General features: G+C 38.1%; 1 protein-coding gene and 1 pseudogene across 1 annotated transcript; both read right to left on the bottom strand.

The window, feature by feature from the left end:
* Window positions 1-874: 874 nt before the first annotated feature.
* On the bottom strand, window positions 875-7475 carry LOC108699001 (annotated as a pseudogene).
* A 2099-nt stretch (window positions 7476-9574) lies between these two features.
* LOC108699319 (embryonic protein UVS.2-like) lies at window positions 9575-21830 on the bottom strand. The gene is made up of 13 exons (XM_041573436.1): window positions 21762-21830; window positions 21518-21545; window positions 20556-20615; window positions 19379-19438; window positions 18491-18625; window positions 18248-18365; window positions 17131-17309; window positions 15689-15770; window positions 14336-14460; window positions 13284-13399; window positions 12786-13011; window positions 11585-11703; window positions 9575-10241 (listed from the first exon to the last, which is right to left on the bottom strand). The coding sequence occupies exons 1-13, from the start codon at window positions 21828-21830 to the stop codon at window positions 10002-10004; spliced, it is 1557 nt and encodes a 518-aa protein (XP_041429370.1). The 3' UTR covers window positions 9575-10001.
* Between the last annotated feature and the right edge of the window lie 1321 nt (window positions 21831-23151).

The following is a 23151-nucleotide window of genomic DNA, read 5'->3' as shown; positions in this document are numbered from 1 at the left end:
CCTCAGACCAGATGAAGTGCAATAGAGTCTTCCTTTTTTAAGGGTGATAGGCTGAAAAAGATCGTTCATTTTTTTGGGGGTACCCTTCTTCCCCCCTACATTTCCTAACATATGGCACATAAACTATACACTGGGCTCATGTGTAGGGCAATATAACAACTTTATTTTATTAAGGTTCCCTGGGCTTGTGTCGTGTAATGTATTTGCGGCAACATATACATCCATGGAGCTTTAAATTCCCGCCGTATGCAAATTAGGCAACGCTAGCGCAACTTCAATTCGCTTGGCGAAGTAACACTAGCGCACCTTCGACAGCGTTCGCACCCAGGACGCAGCTTCGGATTTTAGTGAATTAGCGTTGCCCTGGTGAATCTATGCCTGGCGAAGTTTTGTAATGTGAGCAAAGCCGTCACTGGCAAATTTTCGGAGGTTAGACAATTTTAAATTTTTTTAAATGAATTCCTTTAGATGAATTCTCTGTAATAATAAAAACAGTACCTTGTACTTGATCCAAAAAAAAATATATTTAATCCTTATTGGAGGTAAAGCCAGCCTATTGGGTTTATTTAATGTTTATATGACTTTCTAGTAGACATAAGGTAAGAAGACCCAAATTACAGAAAGATCCCTTATCTAGAAAACCCCCAGGTCCTGAGCATTCTGGTTCTGGATAACAGGTCCCATACCTGTATTTATATATAAAATAAAGAAAGCAAAGTATTTTTTTAACTGGATCCTGGGTTAGTGCGTGTCTGATCCGGAGACTCAATATAAGTCGTTACAACAAGTCGTTGTCAGGGCAATTGACTAGTGACCACGAAGACACAGTAACACAGGTCTATTGGCTTCCACTCTACACGACTAGAGAGTAATTCTATTTTGTTGAGTGTCTTTGACCAGCCATTGCTTGCTGATTAAATGGTGTTACCCGCTAACCCCAATTACAAGTAAGAACATCAATGCTAATCAATTCTTTATTGAATTAATTAAAAGACATCTCACTTTGACATTTGCATCTTCTTACCCTGTATTCAGCAGGAGCTGTGATTGTTCAGGTGCAGTCTATGTTAGAGGGGTAGTCTCCAGGGTAACCAGGTGATGTGAAAGTCTTGGTTGGGGTGTAGAAAGCTCCACCACATTGAACTGTAAAACAGGAAGGAAAATAAGATAATGGGTAACATACACAAGGCCAATAAATAATGTTTGTTTTGGAAATGCATTCTGCCTGCTCTTTTTAGCCTATTGTATAATTTATTCATTTATAAAAATTGGCTAAACAAAGGAAGGGCTCATGGAAAACTAATACATTCTACAGTTATGATAATGGCAGTATTTTGCCTATGAACAGTAGGTTCATTGCAAGCTTTCTATGTTTCAATTGTTAGTCCCTATTCAAAAAGACTTTACCTAAAACTGCGTTATATCTCTTGTAATATAAAGTGCCAAGGGGCCATCTCTCCCTTACATTCATCTATCTAACAATAGTAAGATGTGTCCCATACTACCTTTTGCTATGGTCATAGGCTAGTAAAGGTAAGGGACCTATTATCAACAATCCTTTGGACCTGGGGCTTTTTAGATAAGATGTATTTTCGTAATCACCATACCTTAAATCAGCAACAACAAAAACAAAAATTGTTAAAAAACTATTTAAGTATCATATAAACCCAATATGATCGTTTTGCCAGCAATATCATATCTCAGCTGGAAGCAAGTGCAAGGTACTGTTTTCTTATTATAGAGAACAAAAATGTATATTTTTTTTTTTTTAAAAAAAACTGACTTTCCAGAGCTATCTGGATATTAGGTTTCTGGATAAGAGAACTCATACCTGTACTGTTGAGTACCATGACCAGAGAAAAACAGCATCCCTGACAGCCTAATAGAGCCTAACAATGACCTGTTATTCAGAATGCTTGTGACATGATGTATTCCAGATAATGGATCTTTCAGTAATTTGGATCTTCATACCTTAAGTCTACTAGAAAACATTAATTGAACCCAATTGGCTGGTTTTGCTTCCAATAAGGATTAATTATATATTTGTTTGGATTGAGTACAAGGTACTGTTTAATTATTACAGAGAAAAAGAAAATAATGTTTACAAATTTGGATTCTCTGGATAAAATGGAGTCTATGGGAGATGGCCTTTCTGTATTTCAAAGCTTTCTGGATAACTGGTTTCCAGATAATGGAACCCATACCTGTATTAAAGTGTCATTGAAATAACTATAAATACCATACCTGAGCCATAAGTTGCTTTGAAGCCGGACTCAGTAACTGTCCCATCACTGACAAACTCAACCAGCATCTGGTGAGTGGAGGCAATCTGTAGAGGGATCAGTCCTGTACCACATGCCCTGTCCATTAAAACAGGGGATGTCTTAATGCGACCATCATAAATCTTAACATAGTCAGAGACACAGTCTGGAGATGATTGGATATCAAAGGCTTGAAATTGCAGGGTCACCTACAGATAAAATAATGAGAGAAATGGGAAAGCCAAATGGTTTGTGATGAGGATCTGCTCAAGGACTTTAATAGAGATAGTGTATAAGATGTGTATTGGTTTTTTTAGCTTAGCTATGCCTGTTCCGGCATCAGTAATAATAATAAAAGAACATATATCCAATGATGTCACAGCCCAACATACTGTTAGTTCCTATTGGCACCATGGAAGTAAACCATACAACCAGCTTTGCTTCGATGGCTCTAATGAAGTTTGTGAAATATCTGATTTGATTGTATTATGTATTGTCCCTGATTCATATCTATACCTGTGTTTGTAAATAATACTTTAGGCCAGGGGTCCTCAACTTGTTTTACCCTTAAACCACATTCAAATGTAAAAAGAATTGGAGAGCAACACAAGCATGAGACAGTCCCTGGGGTTTCCAGGTTATTTGGTGGCCCCTATGTGGACTGGCAACATACAGAAAGCTCTATTGAGGCTTCTGAGAGCAACATCCAAGGGGTTGGTGAGCAACATTTTGCTCACAAGCTACTGGTTGGGGACAATTTAAATGTAAATCATACAGAAAGAATCACAATTTTTGGTTCTTTACCTGCCCAGATGGAGTTCTGATCAACCAAACACAGCTAGAATTATTTGGGTAGGCAGAGGGGTAGTTGGTGGAGATCATCGTCCCACTGGGGTCAGGGAGCAAATTACTGCATACATCTAAAAAGAAAGTGGTGCAATTTAATAAAGTTCTTTTAAAACTAATGTATACACTTATACTAACCTTATAGACAGTGTTTTATATAATCATTAGAGTTTAATTATTTTCTAAGTACAGGTATAAGACCTGTTATCCAGAATGCTCGGGACCTGAAGTTTTCCAGATAAGGGATCTTTGCTTAAATTGGATCTTCATATTTTAAGGGAGGTATTTACTAAAACTCAAATTTATCTAATCTTTTTATAAAACAAAGTTGACCTAACTCCTATCCACAAATGTAACTCATCAAAATATCAGCTCGAAAAAGTTGTTGTGAAAAAATGTTGCAACAAAATCATTCACCAATTCGAATCAACTTTTCCTAATTGACGCTCCGAAAACTCGGCTTTATCAAACTGTCGCCACAACAGCTAGAATTTATCAGCGCAGATCCCTGTCAAGAAACATCTTCAGGGACATCTGCCATTGACTTCTACATTACCTTGACAGGTTTTAGCTGGAGTATTTTTGGATTTTTAACAGCTTTGGGGTATGATAAATCTCTAAAAGTTCTAGTTTTTTTTCCTCTAAAACTTTAAGTGTTCCCTTTTAAAAACGTGACTAGAAAAATTTGAGGTTTAATAAATAGGCCCTTAAGTCTACTATAAAATAATTTAATCATTAAATAAACCCAATAGGATTGTTTTGCCTCTAATAAGTATAAATTATTAGGGATGCACCCAATCCACTATTTTGGATTTGGCCAAATATTGAACCGAATCCGAAACCTAATTTGCATATGCAAATTAGGGGTGGGAAGGGGAAAAATGTTGTACTTCCTTGTTTTATGACAAAAAGTCGCGCAATTTCCCTCCCGCCCCTAATTTGCATACTCAAATTAGGATTCGGATTGGGTTCGGCCCGGCAGAAGGATTTGGCCGAAGCCTGCTGAAAAAGACAGAATCATGGCCAAATCCCGATCCGAATCCTGGATTCGGTGCATCCCTATTAATTTTATCTTAGTTGGGATAAAACACAAAGTGCTGTTTTATTATTACAGAGAAAAAGGAAATCATTTTTAAAAATAAGGATTATTTTAATAAAATGGAGTCTATGGGAGATGGCCTTCCCACAATTCTGAGATCTTTGGATAATGGGTTTCTGGATAACGGACTTGAAAATTCATCACATGCATCACCTTTCGGACCTTCATCACAGTTAGGGTCTTATGGTAGAAGCTATAGATAAAATGAATATTCAATGTAAAGTGCTCATTATTACTTATGTATTTATATATATTTATTCTTTCTCCTTGATGGCTCTGGTTAGTATATACTGGTATAATCTGGATAAGGTTGCACTTGTCTATTTTAATACATTTTGAGAGATATGTGGGCTTTGCTAATTCATTCAACATAATATAAATAAAAAAAATTAATTCTGCAAAACTGGTATATTGAAGAAACTTACTGCACTCATACAGTTTGTTAATCTTAGAAATGTCCAGAATACTAAGTCCATCCCTTTGTCCAATGGGAACAGTTGGATCAGGCTTGGGCTCAATGGTGATGTCTCCATTACTACTAAATGCATCACTGAGGGACAAATAAAAATAAATCTCATTATTTATAATAGCAATACAATACTAGGGGGGTTATTTATCAAGGTCCGAATTTATCTCAATATCGGCTGCTACAAACGCTGATCTAAGCCGATCAGGTTTTTAATGATTATTTATTATTACATTTTCCCGAAAATTACCTTTGCAGGAAAAGCTCAGTTTTTCAAGATTTTTTTGTGAATTTTCTCCTAAAACTCAGAGTTTTCACCCGAAATCTCCAAAAACATTGTGAAATTGGCCGAAACCCCCGACGCAACCAAAAATCAATGGGACTGTTCCCATTGGCTTTTATGCAACCTCGAGAGGTTTGAGATGCCGTGTTTTTATATTTGGGCTTTTTAGCTCTAGTAACGTAATGGAAAATTTGCACTTTAGTAAATTTGCGTAGTAACGATCATTCGCCTGATAGAAAATGCAACTGGCAAAAGGGCACAAAACTGCACTAGCGATGCTCACTTTTGGTAGCGAATTATTCTCTACGCCTGTTAGTGAATTAGCGATGTCCCTGCGCATGGTAGTTCTGGCAAATTTTTGGTAGCGACGGCCACTTTGCCCTTTAGTAAATTTGCCCCTATAACTTTTTATTAGTGATTTACCCTAATTGCCACACACTTCTAGCAACCACATACTTATTAGAGATGTCGCGAACTGTTCGCCGGCGAACTTGTTCGCGCGAACATCGGGTGTTCGCGCTCGCCGGAAGTTCGCGAACGTCGCGCGACGTTCGCCATTTTGGGTTCGCCATTGTTGGCGCTTTTTTTTGCCCTCTCACCCCAGACCAGCAGGTACATGGCAGCCAATCAGGAAGCTCTCCCCTGGACCACTCCCCTTCCCTATAAAAACCGAAGCCCTGCAGCGTTTTTTCACTCTGCCTGTGTGTGCTGAAGAGATAGTGTAGGGAGAGAGCTGCTGCCTGTTAGTGATTTCAGGGACAGTTGAAAGTTTGCTGGCTAGTAATCGTTTTGATACTGCTCTGTTATTGGAGGGACAGAAGTCTGCAGGGGTTTGAGGGACATTTAAGCTTAGGTAGCTTTGCTGGCTAGTAATCTACCTTCTACTGCAGTGCTCTGTATGTAGCTGCAGTGGGCAGCTGTCCTGCTTCTGATCTCATCTGCTGACTGCTGCAATAACAGTAGTCCTTGTAAGGACTGCTTTTATTTATTTTTTTGTTGTTTTACTACTACTACTACTACTACTACTATAAGAGCCCAGTGCTATTAGTCTAGCAGTGTTGGGGAGTGGGACTGGTGTGCTAATCTGCTGCTCCTAGTAGTTCAGCAGCACCAACTTTAATTTTTTTTTTTTAATATTCATTTTTTTTTATTTTACTTTTTTTATTTTACTACCGCTGTAGTAGTGTATAAGTTGACCTTTTAGGCATTATTTGCCCTGTAGGCATTATTTGCACACTGTTTTCTTCAACCCGCCATCGAGCTGTGTGACCTTGTTCACATTCTGTCTAAATATCCATAATATTACCGTCTCCAGAAAAAACACCGGAGTCACTTTTTTCAAGCAGCCATAATATATTTTACGTAATCCGTATCCACCGCTGTAGTAGTGTATACGTTGGCCTTGTAGGCATTGTTTGCCCAGTTTTTTTGGCCGCAGCCACTGAAGCACAGAGGCCAGAAAAAATATGCCATATAAATGCTGAAAATAGTAATTTTTTGCCATACGTTGACTCAACGTATATGGCAAAAAATGACTATTTTCAGCATTTATATGGCATATTTTTTCTGGCAACTGTGCTTCAGTGGCTGCGACCAAAAAATGCATATTTTCTGCATTTATATGGCATAATTTTTCTGGCCTCTGTGCTTCAGTGGCTGCAACCAAAAAAATTTATATTTTCAGCATTTATATGGCATAATTTTTCTGGCAACTGTGCTTCAGTGGCTGCGACCAAAAAAATGCATATTTTCTGCATTTATATGGCATAATTTTTCTGGCCTCTGTGCTTCAGTGGCTGCAACCAAAAAAATTTATATTTTCAGCATTTATATGGCATAATTTTTCTGGCAACTGTGCTTCAGTGGCTGCGTCCAAAAAACTGGGCAAACAATGTCTACAAGGTCAACGTATGGCGAAAAATTACTATTTTCAGCATTTATATGGCATATTTTTTCTGGCAACTGTGCTTCAGTGGCTGCGTCCAAAAAAACTGGGCAAACAATGCCTACAAGGTCAACGTATGGCAGTTGTTTAAAGAGAACAGTAGATTACTAGCCAGCAAAGCTACCTAAGCTAAAATGTCCCTCAAATCCCTGCAGACTTCTGTCCCTCCAATACAGAGCAGTATCAAGCAGATTACTAGCCAGCAAGCTTACTATCATCTGTCCCTGAAATCACTAACAGCTCTCCCCCTACACTATCTCTTCCAAGCACACACAGGCAGATTTTTCAGATACATTTTTGCCCTTGATCCCCCTCTGGCATGCCACTGTCCAGGTCGTTGCACCCTTTAAACAACTTTAAAATCATTTTTCTGGCCAGAAATGTCTTTTCTAGATGTTAAAGTTCGCCTTCCCATTGAAGTCTATGGGGTTCGCGAACCGTTCGCGAACCGCTCGCATTTTTGCGCAAGTTCGCGAATATGTTCGCGAACTTTTTTTCCGACGTTCGCTACATCCCTAATACTTATGCCCCAAACATATCACTTTGGTAGATTCATACTGAAAGTTAGAGCCCATTGGCTAAATTCTACATTAATGTGGATGGGTCTTTCTGGCATCACACAATGAATGGATTGATCAGTTCTGCTAACTCTTTCACTTATTTCATAGGGGCGCAAAAGTCACAGTGGGATCATCTTCTTACAGACTGGTTGATTAATACTACAGGAAGTCGTTTTTTTTTCAGTTTTATTCTTATTTTCAGTATTATTATTTGATTTTGAAGTAGAAGTACTGAAGTGCCTGTTGCACTTCCATCCCAAGGTGAGTAAATAGGGCATGAATGCAATCAAATTATGAATGTATATTATTAATCTCAAACCTGTTGAGGTTGCATAAAAGTCAATGGGAACAGTCCCTTCTCTCAGCATCGGGGTATAACAAATCTAAAAAAAACAGATTTTTTTTTTCCTCAAAAATTTCGGGTTTTCTAGTGAAAATTTTTTTTTGGGATTTCATAACTCAAACTTTAATAAATGAGCCCTTTCGCCTACAGCCTAAACATAATTTAAATCTAAAATTAATAGGATTGTTTTTCCTCCAAAAATAATTAAGTATATCTTTCTTGGAATTAAGTACAAGGTACTGTTTTATAATTACGGAAAAAAAGTTACTATTTTTTAAATTTTTAATTATATGATTTAAATGGAGTCTATGGGAGGTAGCCTTCACATAATTCAGAACTTTCTGGATAACAGGTCTCTGGATAATAGATCCAATACCTTTACTGAATATATCCTTAAAGGGATTGTTCATCTTCAAACAAGTTGTTTTCAGATAGATCACCAGAAATAACAACTTTTTCCAATGACTTTCTATTTTTTATGTGTCACCGTTTTTCTAATATTGAAGTGTAAAGTGTCATTTTTCACCTTCTAAAGTAGCTGTGGGAGGGGGGGTCGCCGACCCTGTAAACTGTTCTAAATTGATACATTAAGTTGATACATTTCTTATCTTTGTCCCTGCTGAGCAGAATCTCTGAATTTCATAACAGACAGAGATGCTGTTGAGAAATGTATCAACTAAATGTTGGAAAATAGAAACAGTTAAAAGTCTGCCCCTGAATTACTGAGCTGCCAGACTGAAACACCAGAGACACGAACAGTCAACTGTAAACTTAGATTTTGGAAAAACAGTAAAAAAATTAATAATGGAAAGTAAGAAAAAAAGTCTTTATTTCTGGGAACAATCTGAAAACAACTGAACTGAAAATAAGTGTTTGAAAGGTGATCAACCCCTTAAATGTAGTAGTGGAGTCTGTTACTACGTCCTTGTTTATTTGTAAGCAGAAAAAAAAAAACATTTACAATTCATCACTAATGAGTCAGGTTTGGGGTGGGGTAATTGGATTCCAGTGATTCAGCTTTTTTCCTTAATTGCATTTCCAGTAACAATGTAAGGAACGTCTCATTTGTCTAAACCAAAATGTGGCGTGAAGGCATGAATTCTGTGATTATTAAATACCATCCTATCCTACTGCCAGTTTGCATTCAATTCTTAAGGGTAACTGTTGTCAACCCACACACATAGGTTTTTTTTTACAAACATAAACTTAATGAACACACATATATTAGCTAATGATGTGAACTGCCTACTTATCCTGATCTATCTTAGATAATACCATGAATAATAGTGTTACATATGTACTGTTCCATGTGCTACATCATACTGTGAGATTATACAGTACATAGAATAGGCATAATCAGGCTTTGTCTTAATAATGGATTAGCTCTATTTTTTTCACAGTGAAAGTAAAGCAGGTTTCGCAGGTTTGCTGTTCGTTAAAAATTGGCATCTAGGGTTAGACTGGTAGAAAAAGGCATAAAGGAAATGTCCACTGATCCTAAGGGGGTCATTTACTAAACTCTGAATGCAAAAATCACGATTTTTTTTTAAATTTTCTTATATAAAATCAAACTTTTAAAAAATCACAAATTTATCAGAATTTATTAAACCCTGAGGATGGAAAAGTCAGAATCTGAAAATGCGGCATTTGTAGCAGAAAATATTGAGATAAATTCAGACTTTGATAAATAACCCCCTAAGTGTTTTTTTTACCTAAACTGCTGTGTTGCTGTTGTACTTGGGTCTGCCAAAATGCTGAACTACAATGGATATTCAACCTCAATCAATTAGTACCCTTGTTTATGAGTGGTAGAATGACAATGGCTACTAAAATATTTACAAAATCATGGTTTATTTAGTCTTGTTAAAATTCCTCAAACATAATTATATCATCACACAGCAACAACCCTTCCCAAAAATGATTAACTGTATAATTTCTTGTAGAGCCTTCCCACTTATTTAATTTAATGTGGACAAGATACCGCAGACGCCCATCTCTCCTTGTTCAGTAACAATGAATTCCTTCGTTTCCATTCTCTTTACCTCACTGTAGAAAAAAAATCAATATGTATTATTTTGTGAAAGTTTGTGTTTCTGCAAATGATTATCATTACAAATGATATTCCCCCCACCTTTGTATAGGATTTAAGATTTTATAATTTTTTCAATCATTGCTGAAGTACCGTCTGGGTCCATTTATCACAAATCAGAAAACTCACCAAAAGTATAGGTAGCGCTGAAGCCTTTATATTGCTTCGAGAAGTCGCTGTTCATCGTGATCATCATGGAATTTGATTTGGAAACAATAGCAGAAGGGAAATCTATGGGGCCACAGTATGGGCCCATGACAGCACCAAGAGTTGAATTGTAAATGTTTAGATAGTCATATCTGCACGAAGCTCCGATCTCAAGTTCAAAGTCAGTGATGCGCAGTGATACCTGTTCAGGAATGGTAAATGCAGACACATCAGAGTTTATATAACATATGCTATGGGGCCTATTTACTAACATTCAGATTTCTTTTTTTTTACGTATCTGAACTTTTCTCTAAAAATGTGTGGGTTTTTTTTTGTTTCTCTAAAACTCGAGATTTATAAACAATGAAAAACTATAATACAAAACTTAGGAAAGTAAAAGCCATCATTCAGACTTTTAGAGGTTTTCGGGTTTTTTTCTCTAGTAATTGTCCAAAAAAACTCAAATTATTACAGGCTTCAGAGGTTTTCATATTTTTAGTGTATTGTTCAGCAGTTCGTTCTTACTTTTAATAGTCTGTTGAATATTAACTTATTGTGAGGACTCTGGTGGTCTAGTGGGCCGGTGGGGACGCCCGCCGTATTGATCTTTCCTGCTTGGCTGCCGACTCTTCTATGGCGCGCATCTCCTTGACTTATGCGTAACGTCGCCGGCGTGATGATGTCATCACACCAAGTGGCGCAAAATTTAAACTAGTTAAAGGGACCTTTTAGATTTTCTCACTGCCCGTTGTGTGAGTTCCTGGGTGCTATTTTGATTCATTCTGTGTTATGATTCCTGTTCTGATCCTGCCTGCCTGACTATGCTGACTTCTGTGTTCCTGACCTCTGCCTGTTATCCTACTATTCCAAAATCCATAACCTGTCCTGTGCCTGGCTTGACTCTTCTGATTAATATCCTGGTTTTAAAAAACTTGCCTGTCTGACTTCGCACAAATTCTGCCTGCACCAACCCGGCCTGGTTTGACTAAGTTTTCTGTCTGCTCCTTGTATTGTGAACTTCTGCCCAAAAAGACTTTGCTAACGATCGTGCCCCTCTGCTCATCCAGAACCCTTAGCTTGGCTCCCCTCTTTATAAGACCTGGCGGCATCCAATTAGCCGAGGGCTCCTCCCAAGGTGAAAGGCGGCTGTTAAAGGCGGAAGCAAGAGCTGAGACCAGGGAGCTTAGCATTGGTTCTGGATTTTGGGTGCCGATTCGTGACACTTATTGATTAAATTTGTGTTCTCTGCTAAGCCCAGTTACAGTGAAGAACTTAATCTCCTTTAGGTTGAAGAAGTTGTTAAAGTGTATTACATATGAAAACTACATAAGCAAACCAATTGCTTAAAGCTTCTTTTCCCATTTCTTTCATATTTTCCTTATTGTCGTTTGAAAACCTCTCCAAAATGAAAGGTTCATTTCATAAAAGATTCCAGCAGTTTACAGCTGTAAACACTTAAAAACACTTTCCATCTACCACAAATAATCACAGTTCCCATGTCACCGCTGCAACCAACTGCAACATGTCTCATTTGCATTGTCTTACCTTGAATCCAGCGGGAGCTGTGATTGTCCAGGTGCAGTTTGTGTTAGTTGTATAGTTTCCAGGGTAATTCGGAGATGTGAAAGTCTTGGGTGAGGAATAGAAAGCTCCACCACACTGAACTGCAAAACAGGGAAGACAATCAGGTTCATATTTAGAAATAGTACAGATAAAACAGATGTTTTTAGATTTGCTGTTTGCATATCACTTATTGTTGCTTCTAAATAAAGTGTATTTGTTGCACCACTGACAAGGTGGTATATGTATGGAATGTAGTATACCATGGCAATAACCTTCTTAACTATCCTTAAAATTATGAGATTTTCTGTAAGAAATCACAAGTTATTTTGTTGTAATTATTACATTTGACCACTAGATGTAGTGTAGAGTTTAAATATATATCTGTTGTCATTTTAGTGTTCAGCCAGCAGGGGAAACAGCTAGAAGGATCTGAAATGGTGGAGCTAGAAGGATATAAGAGGAGACAGGACACCATGGGAAGAGATCAACCAGCACCAGAGTAAGTAGTGTAAAGTCTAGCCATCATAGCTGTGTTATAGCACATTAAGTAACGTGAGACTGATCAGACTAGTGAGCAGTGCCCAGTGAGAACCCCACAAGTCTAGATGGTTAGGTAGTGGTAGTCCCTGGAGTGTTTTAGGAGAGATTAAGAAGGTGTTGGGATCCATCAAAAGTGTCTGGCAATTCTGGTGTCCTGAGCTCAGCCCTGTAAAGGAAAATATGTCAACAGGTTCCTTGTAGTGATTGGAGGCTGGTGGCAAGGATTGGGAGAGAACACTTGAAGGGGTTGTGAGTAGTGATGAGCAAATTTTTTTGCCCATAGACTACAATGAGAGAAAAAATAAGTGTTGCTCGTCAAAAAAAATGTCACCCATTGAAGTTAATGCATTTGGTGAATTTTTCACCATTTCATGAATTGTTGATGAAGCTAAACTGGTCAAAGTTGCCCGTTACTGGTTGTGAGCAATAAGCCGAAATTGTGTAACTACTGTAAGTGTTGAACTGTTCTGTGAATGCCTGGCTGTGAAGAACAGTGTGAGTTATTGTGGAATATTATTGCTGGTGTGAAAATGTTGGTCTCGGTAAAGAATAATATAATAATAATATAATATGTATATTCCAGGTACAATGTTCTACTTCTAGTGAGGGAAACGGTAATTGGAAGGAATTACTGCCTACATACTTGAGCCATATGTTGCTTTGAAGCCGGTCCCAGTAACTGCTCTATCACTGACAAACTCAACCAGCATCTGGTTAGTGGAGGCAATCTGTAGAGGGATCAGTCCTGTACCACATGCCCTGTTTACTAACACAGGGAATGCCTTAGTAGGACCATCATAGATCTTAATGTAGTCAGAGACGCAGCCCGAAGATGACTGGATATCAAAGGCTTGGAATTGCAGGGTCACCTACAAATAAAATCATGAGAATAAGGGGAAGCTAGCTAGTTTGGGAATAAAATAATATAATAAAAACATATTCAAGAGAATGTGGCAACTAAGGGACTATAGGGATAGTCTACAAGGTATTTAAACAGGTAATGAAAGCAAAAATCTGATTTGATTGTAATGTTCACTGATTCATATTTACACCAGTGTTAGTAAATAATCCAGTAGGGTGTTCAATCGACATTTAAATCATATAGACAGTTTCACAATTGTTGGCAGTTGTGGCTCTTTACCTGGCCAGATGGAGTTCTAATCAACCAAACACAGTTGGCATTATTAGGGTAGGCAGAGGGGTAGTTGGCTGAAATCATCATCCCATTGGAGTAAGGGAGCAAATTGGAGCACACATCTAAAAGGAAGTAGAAATATTGAATGAAATTCTTCACAAATCAATTATATTCATTCTAATTCCTTAACTTGTTAACATCTGGATTTAATTTTTTTTTAAGTTCAATACATTTGGAGAGATACATTGACTTTTTCTGGTTCTACAAAACTGGTATGTTGTGGGCAGTCACTGCACTCATATAGTCTAGAACTAGTTAATGAAATTCTTTAAAAATCCAAACTGATAACCCTACAGCTAGCATTTTATATAATCATTTAAAGTAAATAGATTTCTATGCATTTATTGCAACAGGATATAATAATTTTAAATCTCTGAGAATACAAATGTTATCTCACCTTAGAAATCGAAACATTTCTCACATACATCACCATTTAGACTGCCATCGATTTTCCATTTATTCCATTTAATGTGTTCATAATTATTATATTAATTCTAATTCCTTTTACATCTTGGTAACATCTGGATAATTTCAATTTTGTTCAAGTTCAATACATTTGGAGAAATATGTCGATTTTGCACAAATAAACTAACATTTTCTGATTCTACAAAAGTGGCATGTTGTGGGCACTTACTGTACTCGTATATTCTGTAGAAATATTAAATCTAAACAGTTAACACTACAGATAGTATTTAATATAATCATTTAAATTAAATTGATTTCTAAGTATATATATTGCAACAGGATATAACAATTCTCAGAGTTGAAATGGTATTTCCCCTTGGGAATCTACATAGCACTCACATACATTACCATTCAGACCTCCATCAGTTTTCTATTTATTCCATCTAAAGTGCTCATAATTATTCTATTCATTCTAATTCCTTCTAACAAATTGGTACAGTCTGGACGAGATTTCTAATTTTTTTCAAATTAATACATTTGAAGACATATGTATGATTCTGATTCTACAGAACTGGTATGTCGTGGGCACTTACTGCACTCATATAGTTTGTTAATCTTAGAAATGTCCAGAATACTAAGTCCATCCCTTTGTCCAATGGGAACATTTGGATCAGGCTTGGGCTCAATGGTGATATCTCCGTTGATACTATAGTGATAACTGAAGGACAAATAAAAATAGATCTTGTTATTTATTTTAGCATGCCATTCATTTGTAAAGGATTATGGAAAAAAACACTTTTTTACAATGAAATGATGAGCATAAGAGAATCAAACAATTCATTTAGATGCCAAGAATTATGTACATAAAAGTGATGGCACAGTCAATGATTATCACACAGCTTCAGCAACCACCTGCACAAGACTCCAGAAAAAACTTTTAGTAGATTCATGCTGGTTGTTTATTTGCTAAGCAACTAGCAAAAACTAACTAATTTGCTAGCAAAACAAATTGGTTGTTTGCTAAGGCCACAGCTAGAAGCCAAACTAACGGAACAGTTCAGTGTAAAAATAAAAACTGGATAAATAGATAGACTGTGCAAAATGAAAATATTTTTTTTAAAAGATTATTTATCAGTGGGTGAAAATGAAAGATCACCCTTTGATAAAAAGGCCTTTCAAAATGCCAAATGAAAGGAGAGTGGCAGAATTTCACTTTGCCGGTCTCTAAATTCACTCTTTCATAAATATTCCTTTGACTAAAGGTGGCCATACATGGGTAGATCTGCTTGTTTGGTGAGATTGCCAAACAATGTCGGACTGGCTCGGCAGACACCAAGAAAAAAAACCTTCCCGGGCCAGACCCCCTCTCCAGATATTGGGATTTGAAAAAAAAAATTCCAGCGCTGCGCAGTGCTGCCTGCGCTTGCGTGCCGAACGATGCCGTTACGCATGGGTGCCGAGCGAATCCCTTATGAATTAACAATGAACTGGTGTTTCACAGTAGGGGGGGGGCAATGAGCAGATCTTGCACTGATATGTTCACCTTTGGTGGGCAATATCAGACTGATCCGATCAGGGCCCAAAGATTGGATCACAAAGCCAGGAATGTCGGTGGTGGAGGTGGGTAGGTTTAAAATTTCTGTTGGATTGAGGACCACATCAGTTCATGATGCAGTCCTCGATCCTTTGGAAATCTTCATATGGCTGATTTTCAAGCAGATATCAGTCGGGGAAGGCCGTCAGGGGGCCCCCGTACACTGGCCAATAAGCTGCCGACTTTGTCAGTTGTCCATTTGCTTTGAGCATCAGAGAAGCTTCAGCAGTGATGGATCTGGAAACCATAATTGATCTTTTGGTACCTTAGCAGTGCTTGTTATAACTGTAAAGCATAATGTGCATGAGAGAGGCACAAAGGCATCTAGAGGTGAGACCACAGTCAGTCTTACCGTGAGTAATGCATCACTGAAGCGTAGTCATATTCAATCCCAAGGTTATTGGTGTTGTATTTTTCGAACATTTTGAGAAAGTCTGCAAACCAGTAAATATCAGACTATTATAAGGATAATGAATCAGACTTATTAAAAATTGCTTCTGCCTACCAATCTGTGCTTGGGTTCCTACAATCAAAACAGCTGTAATAAAAACTGTTTTGAAGAGTTTTCATTAGGATCTCAGCAATCTGGCCATATTGTAATCTGTTTTGTGATGTCTGGGGTCTGACTGTGCTCTGCACCCATTGGATTCAGTGCCAGCAGGCTCATGGCAGCCTCAATCTTACCCCCTTGCCGTAGGGCAGACAGGACTCCATTATGGCCTTCTCCCACTGGTTTTCCTTAACTTGTGTGTCACTCAAGACAGCTAGGAGGTGAGACACCTTCATGTCTCCCTCTCCCTTCCCCTTCTAGATACAGCACTACTGAACATAGGCAACACTGTATTCATGGGACACACACACAGGTCTCTGTGCTCCATTTTGTAGTGCAGAAACCTGAGGCAATTCAACCTGCAGGGCAGGTAGGCTACATGTGCCCAGAAATGTGCTGGTTTCTGTCTGTGGTCTCTACGCCTACTTTATGACTGTAAGTGCAATTGCAGTCCTGTTATAATGGATGCAAATGTTTTGACGAAATATATTAAAGGGACCTAATAACCCCCTTTTTTTAACATAGATTTAATTAATAGGGCTAGTGCCTACCGTTTAATTAGGGAATATCTATGTTTTTTAATTTATTTCTTTAAACAGAGCAGCATTTTTCAAGGAAATTAATGAAACTCAAGTTAAATTATACTTCCTGATCCCAGTTAGCGAAATCAAACAAATCAGCAGTCCACTGAGAAGCCTCTGTTTCATAAGCATTATCTACAAAGGCTGTGTCTGAGGTAAGGGAGAGGTTTATTCATAGGGATCACAAAGTAAAATATGACTTTAGTTAGTTTCAAATGATGCCCTGTTTTGTGCAAAAAAAGGGCTCTGCCCGAAACATGTAGTGCGCAAACACTGCTAATAAATATTTTGCAGTTTAAAACTACTGCTTGGAGCTGTGATTGATTCACCTTTATGCTTTATCGATGACTTTAGTTAGTTTCAAATGATGCCCTGTTTTGTGCAAAAAATAACACAAGATAGGCAAAAAGAGTGTATACTGGCCCTTTAAATGCACCTTCATGGGTAATGAAAAGTTCCAAATGAGCCAACTGTTTGGCAGTAGAATGGAGAACAGTTAAGAGGGAAATTCTTGGATTCTGAAATCTGAAAAGATGCTGCAAGGTGATCATAAATAGTGATGCCTCCATCTACATGAATTACAACACTTGATCATTAAAGAGCAGCATGTTATTAGTTTGCACAATAAACACATAAATACATATTTTCTCTGCACTGTTTTACCTGGTATGATATTCTCAGTATGTATAATGACATAGTCATCCCGGTCGCTTCTGTTCTGTTCATGGTAGAAGCCCAGGGCATGGTTCAGTTCATGCTGGATGATCCCCATATTCATGCAGCCATTTGCATCCAACTCCAATCTCTGAGCTCCTCCATTTTTCCCAATTAAAGATCCACAACTAGAAAAAACAACCAGCCACAATAGAAAAATATGATTTAGTTGTAAGTGCTAAGTATGCAAACTGGTTATTGAGGGCAGTGAGCTTGTGGAATGCCCTGCCGGGTGATGTTGTGATGGCAGATTCTATAAATGCCTTTAAGAGTAACTTGGATGGTTTTTTGGAGGGACATAATATCAAAGGCTATAGTGATACTAAAATCTTCAATTAGTATAGATATTGGTATAAATAGTTTATATATGTCAGAGTATGTATACTGTAAGTATGTGTATATATGTTCACTGGGGTTCATTTGGAGGGGGTTGCTTGATGGCAGACTCGGCCCAGACCCGACTGGCGCCGGCTGAGCATGCGCTTGCGTGTACTGGTAATTCTGCAAGCATGCGCGAGTTGATGCTGGCGTGCATCGATGTGCGCGCATGCGTGGAAGTGCGAATCGGTGTGCGTGCATGCGCAGAAGCGTGAGTCACCATGCACGCATGCGCAGAAGCGCATTTACACAGGAAAAGATGCGATGGGATAATGTGGTAGGTGACAGAGCAGGTACGTGCCTGGCGCCCCCCCCCCAGCTTTGCACCCTAGGCACATGCCTACTCTGCGTACGCCTTGGCCCGGCCCTGCTTGATGGACCTTTTTTAACACAACTATTAACTATGATGGTCTTGTTCATTTTATTACCCTGCAAACATAAGAATTAGCTTGACCTAGACACTCAACTTAACACTCATTTGATCAGAATTTCCTACAAACTTTTACTAAACCATAGGGAATAGTTATGATAGCACAGATTTATTTTATCTAGGCTGTGAAAATATACAGTAAGTTGGATCTGGTGTGGACAGTACCATGTATGACCAATTGGCTTATCAGTCTTACTGCCCCTACAATGATTATCCCTATATACTGTTAGTAATATACTGAATTGTTGCCAAACCTACCCGCCATTAGACATGATGTTGAGAAAATTGACTTCTGTTGTCCAAGGTACAAATCTCACACAGGTTAAGGCTTCAAACTCCTGAATGGCCTTCTTAAAGAGAGCTAACTGATCCGCATCTGAGACAGAATTTAAATTATGCATGAGTGAACAATCCAGAACATGAAGAAGGAAATTACAATAGAGGTTGGTATACCATTGAAGAAAAAACTTACTATCGCCTAACACAGAAGAAGTAACTTACTATAGCTGTAGGAGAGGTTGTAAGGCACAGGGACAATCCCATCGGCAGACTTAGGCCAAAGGAATCTTGCATCATTTATGGCGCTACGACCTTGTTTTTGAATAATGTCTCCTTCTTGGGTTTGCAGCTTAATACCTGGATATAAAAATAAAACAAATAAAAATTACTGGTATCAAAATGCATAGTGAATGACCAAAAGCAATGAAATGACTCTTAAAGGAGAACTAAAGCTTAACTAAAGAAGGGGGCAGAAATGTTGTACATTATTGTTTTGGGCTTCTGGACCAGTCCAAGGCAACCACAGCCCTTTAGCAGTAAAAATGCCCCAGTAGCTCCCCATCTTCTTTTCTGCTGATTCACTGCACATGCTCTGTGCTGCTGTCACTTACTGAGCTTAGGGACCCACTCACAATATACAGTACACATAGAATAGAAATGTCACAATATAAGGCTGATTAGTAATTAATACATATAATTACTACATGGCAGCACAGAAACCAGTGCAACTAGCATCAGAATTTAATAACAGCCCTGTAGCATCATCTTATATTACAGACCAACCTCATTTTCTGCTGGATAATTTGCAACAACCCCTAAACTTAGCTTCTCAACAGCTGCTCAGAGACCACACAGCATGTGAGTGTCACAGACACTTTCCAAGATGGTGACCCCCTGTGACACGTTTGAAATCCTGGATAATTGCTGCTATTGAGAAGCTGAAACTTTAGGCTGATGCAATAAGGTCATTTAATAAAATATGGCATTTTTACCATATTCATTTTTAGGGTTTAGTTCTCCTTTAATATAACATAGAAACAGAAATATCACTAACTAACTATATTAATTAAAAACGTTGATTCAAACCAATAATGTTGTTTGACTGATTACCTTTGTTTGCCTCTAATATCTGACTGAGTATGTCCATGGAGTCCTGTGTCTTCACGCTTCCTGCAAGTAAATTGTAATGTAATCGTACTTTACTGGCCCATATTTGCTGTGCAACGGGATTTCATATCAAAACATTTATATTTAAGCAGAATGAGGTTTTGCTCTATTTGCTACAATAAACTGAGATCCAAAATTGCAGTATTGTTGGTGTAAATGTCCACAAGTCCACATCAGTTGACCTGGGACCAGTTTTGTTAGGCTTATTGGCCTACAGGAAGATAGGCTGAATATTACTCCACCTGGTGTCACCTGAATGGACAGTAGCTCCACACATAAACATTTTTAATTCAATTAACAAGCTATTTATAGCTTGTCCATATAATTTTCCAAGTAGAAAACCTGGTTTACATAGTCTATCCTTGACTTTGCTGTGTTGTGCCATCTTTTATTTTCTAAGCCAGGGGTTGGCCAACCTTTTCTTTACCCATGAGCCACATTTAAATGTAAAAATAAATTGGAGAGCAACATAATGTTTATGGAATTACCAGATATAGATTAATTTGCTATTGGTAGCCCTTTTGTGGACTGGCAGCCTATAACCAAAATTTGCCTCCAAGTCTTGAATTTAAAAATAAGCACCTGATTTGAGGCCACTGGGAGCAACATCCAATGGGTTGACGAACAGCGTTTTGCTCACGAGCCACTGGTTGGGGATAACCAGTCTAAACAATAACCTGGACTGTTGTGTTCAGTAGCATATAATGCCTATTTATGAACAAAAATCCTACCAAAAGCAGGCACATTTTCAAATAAAATACTGAGCATTCAAGAAATGAGTGTTAGTGGGAGAGTTTTTGTGGCATCACTACATGTGCCTCAGGAATAGCATTTCCCATAGATTCCTTTAGGAAGTGGTGAATAGGAGGACCAAGGCATCATGGCCACCACTGTTTTTTGCTTGATGACCTGTGGTGGCCAGAACAAATCACCCAACATTATCCACTTTAGAGTAAACAATGTACTGGAATTGTTTTTATTTAATGTCCCACTTGTGCTGCTGTGAAACTATCCAAACACATGTAATCTGAGAGGTGTTAGAACACTGGATTGGGAACTCTAACACTGTACATTATATTTCCTAGTCATTGGCTACTATAAGCAAGTCAGAACTTAGTACCTGGATCTGCTTTTTCTATTGCTTTGAGAATGTCCACCTTGGCCATTGCATCTTCCTCAGCTGAAAACAAGAAGACATGGTTAGCTGAAGAAAGAGAAGCACAAATTAATATAGTGAATAAAGTACCCCCTATTGTAAAATATAAGGATATTACAAGTTACCGAGGAGTTTCATGAGCATATAAAAACACGAGGCCGAAGGCCAAGTGTTTTTATACAGGTCATGGAACTCCGAGGTAACTTCTAATATCCTCATATTTTACAACTGGGGTACTTTATTTATTATAATACACAAATTTCAGTGAGTCATGTGACAGAAATGACATCAGAACTCACCGTTTATAACTGATGACATCAGAACTCACCGTTTATAAGGATATCATTTACAAGATATTAATGGCTTTTGTGTATTATAATGAAATATAACTATAAAATGAGGTATTTATTTATTTACATTATCCACTTTAGAGTAAACAATGTACTGGAATTGTTTTTATTTAATGTCCCACTTGTGCTGCTGTGAAACTATCCAAACACATGTAATCTGAGAGGTGTTAGAACACTGGATTGGGAACTCTAACACTGTACATTATATTTCCTAGTCATTGGCTACTATTAGTAAGTCAGAATTTAGTACCTGGATCTGCTTTTTGTATTGCTTTGAGAATGACCTCCTTGGCCATTGCATCTTCTTCAGCTGAAAACAAGAAGACATGGTTAGCTGAAGAAAGAGAAGCACAAATGAATAATGAAATGTAACTATAACATGAGGTAATAATGAAATAAAGTAGCATAGCAGATAAAAGCGCTGGGTTATTAATGGGGCAATATCACTTTTTTTGTTTCAGGTTTTATCCTCCATTTAATTTCAGCAAAAGCTACTCACATGCATTTAAAGATACATGGTGTTGTTATTTAGATGAAAAATGTCTTTAAAATGAAAAGAAAAAACATTTTACTTACCAAGTATTTCAGTACCTGAGTAGAAAACCTAGAAAAAAAAATAACACACAGTTTTAAATTTTTTTCAGGTTATGTATAGAATTATTTTAATATTTAGTTGTTAATATTCTTCTAGCTGTTAATTTAAAAACATGTTGATTCTACTTCCAGTTACTCCTATTTATAACAAACCTCCAAACTGTTCAAAAACAAGGGGCTTAACATAATGAAAATTATTCTGATGGTTCCTTAGATCAGTTTTTACCTGTATAGGTGAGCTCACAGCATATTGTATAATGCAGGCCAGCAGAATGGCTGATATTTTTACATCCATCTTAAAGATGTATCGGTATATTTCTCCTTCTCTCTGTGACTGTGTCCCAATGCAACATTAGAGTCACTTTTTATACCTGAGCCCAGCCAATCCAGAAAGAGATGTGAAAGTGTGCCTAACGGGTCTTGTTCTGGCAGTTGTAGATGTTATAATCAATTGACTGGCTTTGGGAGGGTAAGTGAGATAATGATGGTCTTTACTAACGAGCCATACCTGCGTTTTATCTACTTAGTCACAGACAGGACAATGGGAAATCCATATGAAACTTCCTAATTGTATCCTGAAGTTTTGATAAATATCAAAGCTTGAATTTCACCGAATCTTGGTGTAATATAGAGATGTGGAAGTACATGGTGCTTCACTACCATACAAATTCCTACACGTTGGTGTGTGTGATATGTTTACCATCTTAGTAAACAGCAAAATAGCAGCCATAAGGGGGTCATTTGTGCAAGATCACTAAGGGGCACAAAAGCCCTCCACTTAATGCTCCTTCAGGGAGCACTTCTGTCCAGGGTCTTGCTCTGCACCTTGCACCAGATTTTTATGCTTTAGGCAGGTAGTAAATACAGGGTCGCCTGTGGCACATTCAGATGCACAAGTTATCAGAAGGGTAGGGGGCAGGAGGGGGGGGACATCTACACAGGCAGCACTATATTCATGGGAACATCCCCACGTCTCTACTCTCTTTAAAGGAGAAGGAAAGTCATCCTGCACTTGGGGGTGCCAAATGTTAGGCACCCCCCAAGTGATTGTATTGACTTACCCCGGGCCGGTGCTCCTATCAGCAAAAAACGGCACCGGCCCAGGGTCATACCAGTGAGCACCACGGAGCCATCCTCTTCCGCTTTCTTCGCGCGGCTGTCCATGCTCAGTAGAACCAAAAGCCAAACTTAAGCTAAGAAGTTGGCTATTTCATTCAACTGCACATGCGTTTGCCCAGGGAAATTTGAAGCAAGAAGAAGCCGATAGAGGATCGCTCCGTGGTGCTCACTGGTATAACCCCGGGCTGGTGCAGTTTTCTGTTGATAGGAGCACTGGTCCGGATTCAGGTAAGTCAATACAATCACTTGGGGGTGCCTAACATTTGTGCAGGATGACTTTCCTTCTCATTTAATGGAAATCACAATTTAGATAAAAACTAAAAATGAGCTCACTTTGTAATAAAAAGTGAAGCAGATTTAAAAGGGAATGCTAATTTGCAATACATTTGCAAGTATGTTTTTTCTTCTCTTTTTTTTACCTTTTCCATTCTACCCTTTCTTTTTCCTGGTCTATGCTTGTTCTTGTCACCTTTCTATTTCTCTTACGTTCTTCCCTT

This window comes from Xenopus laevis, chromosome 8L (assembly GCF_017654675.1).
Source record: "Xenopus laevis strain J_2021 chromosome 8L, Xenopus_laevis_v10.1, whole genome shotgun sequence".
In the NCBI taxonomy this organism is placed as follows: domain Eukaryota; kingdom Metazoa; phylum Chordata; class Amphibia; order Anura; family Pipidae; genus Xenopus; species Xenopus laevis.
The sequence above is the reverse complement of the archived record's forward strand: the minus strand, read 5'-3'. Positions and strand labels throughout refer to the sequence as shown.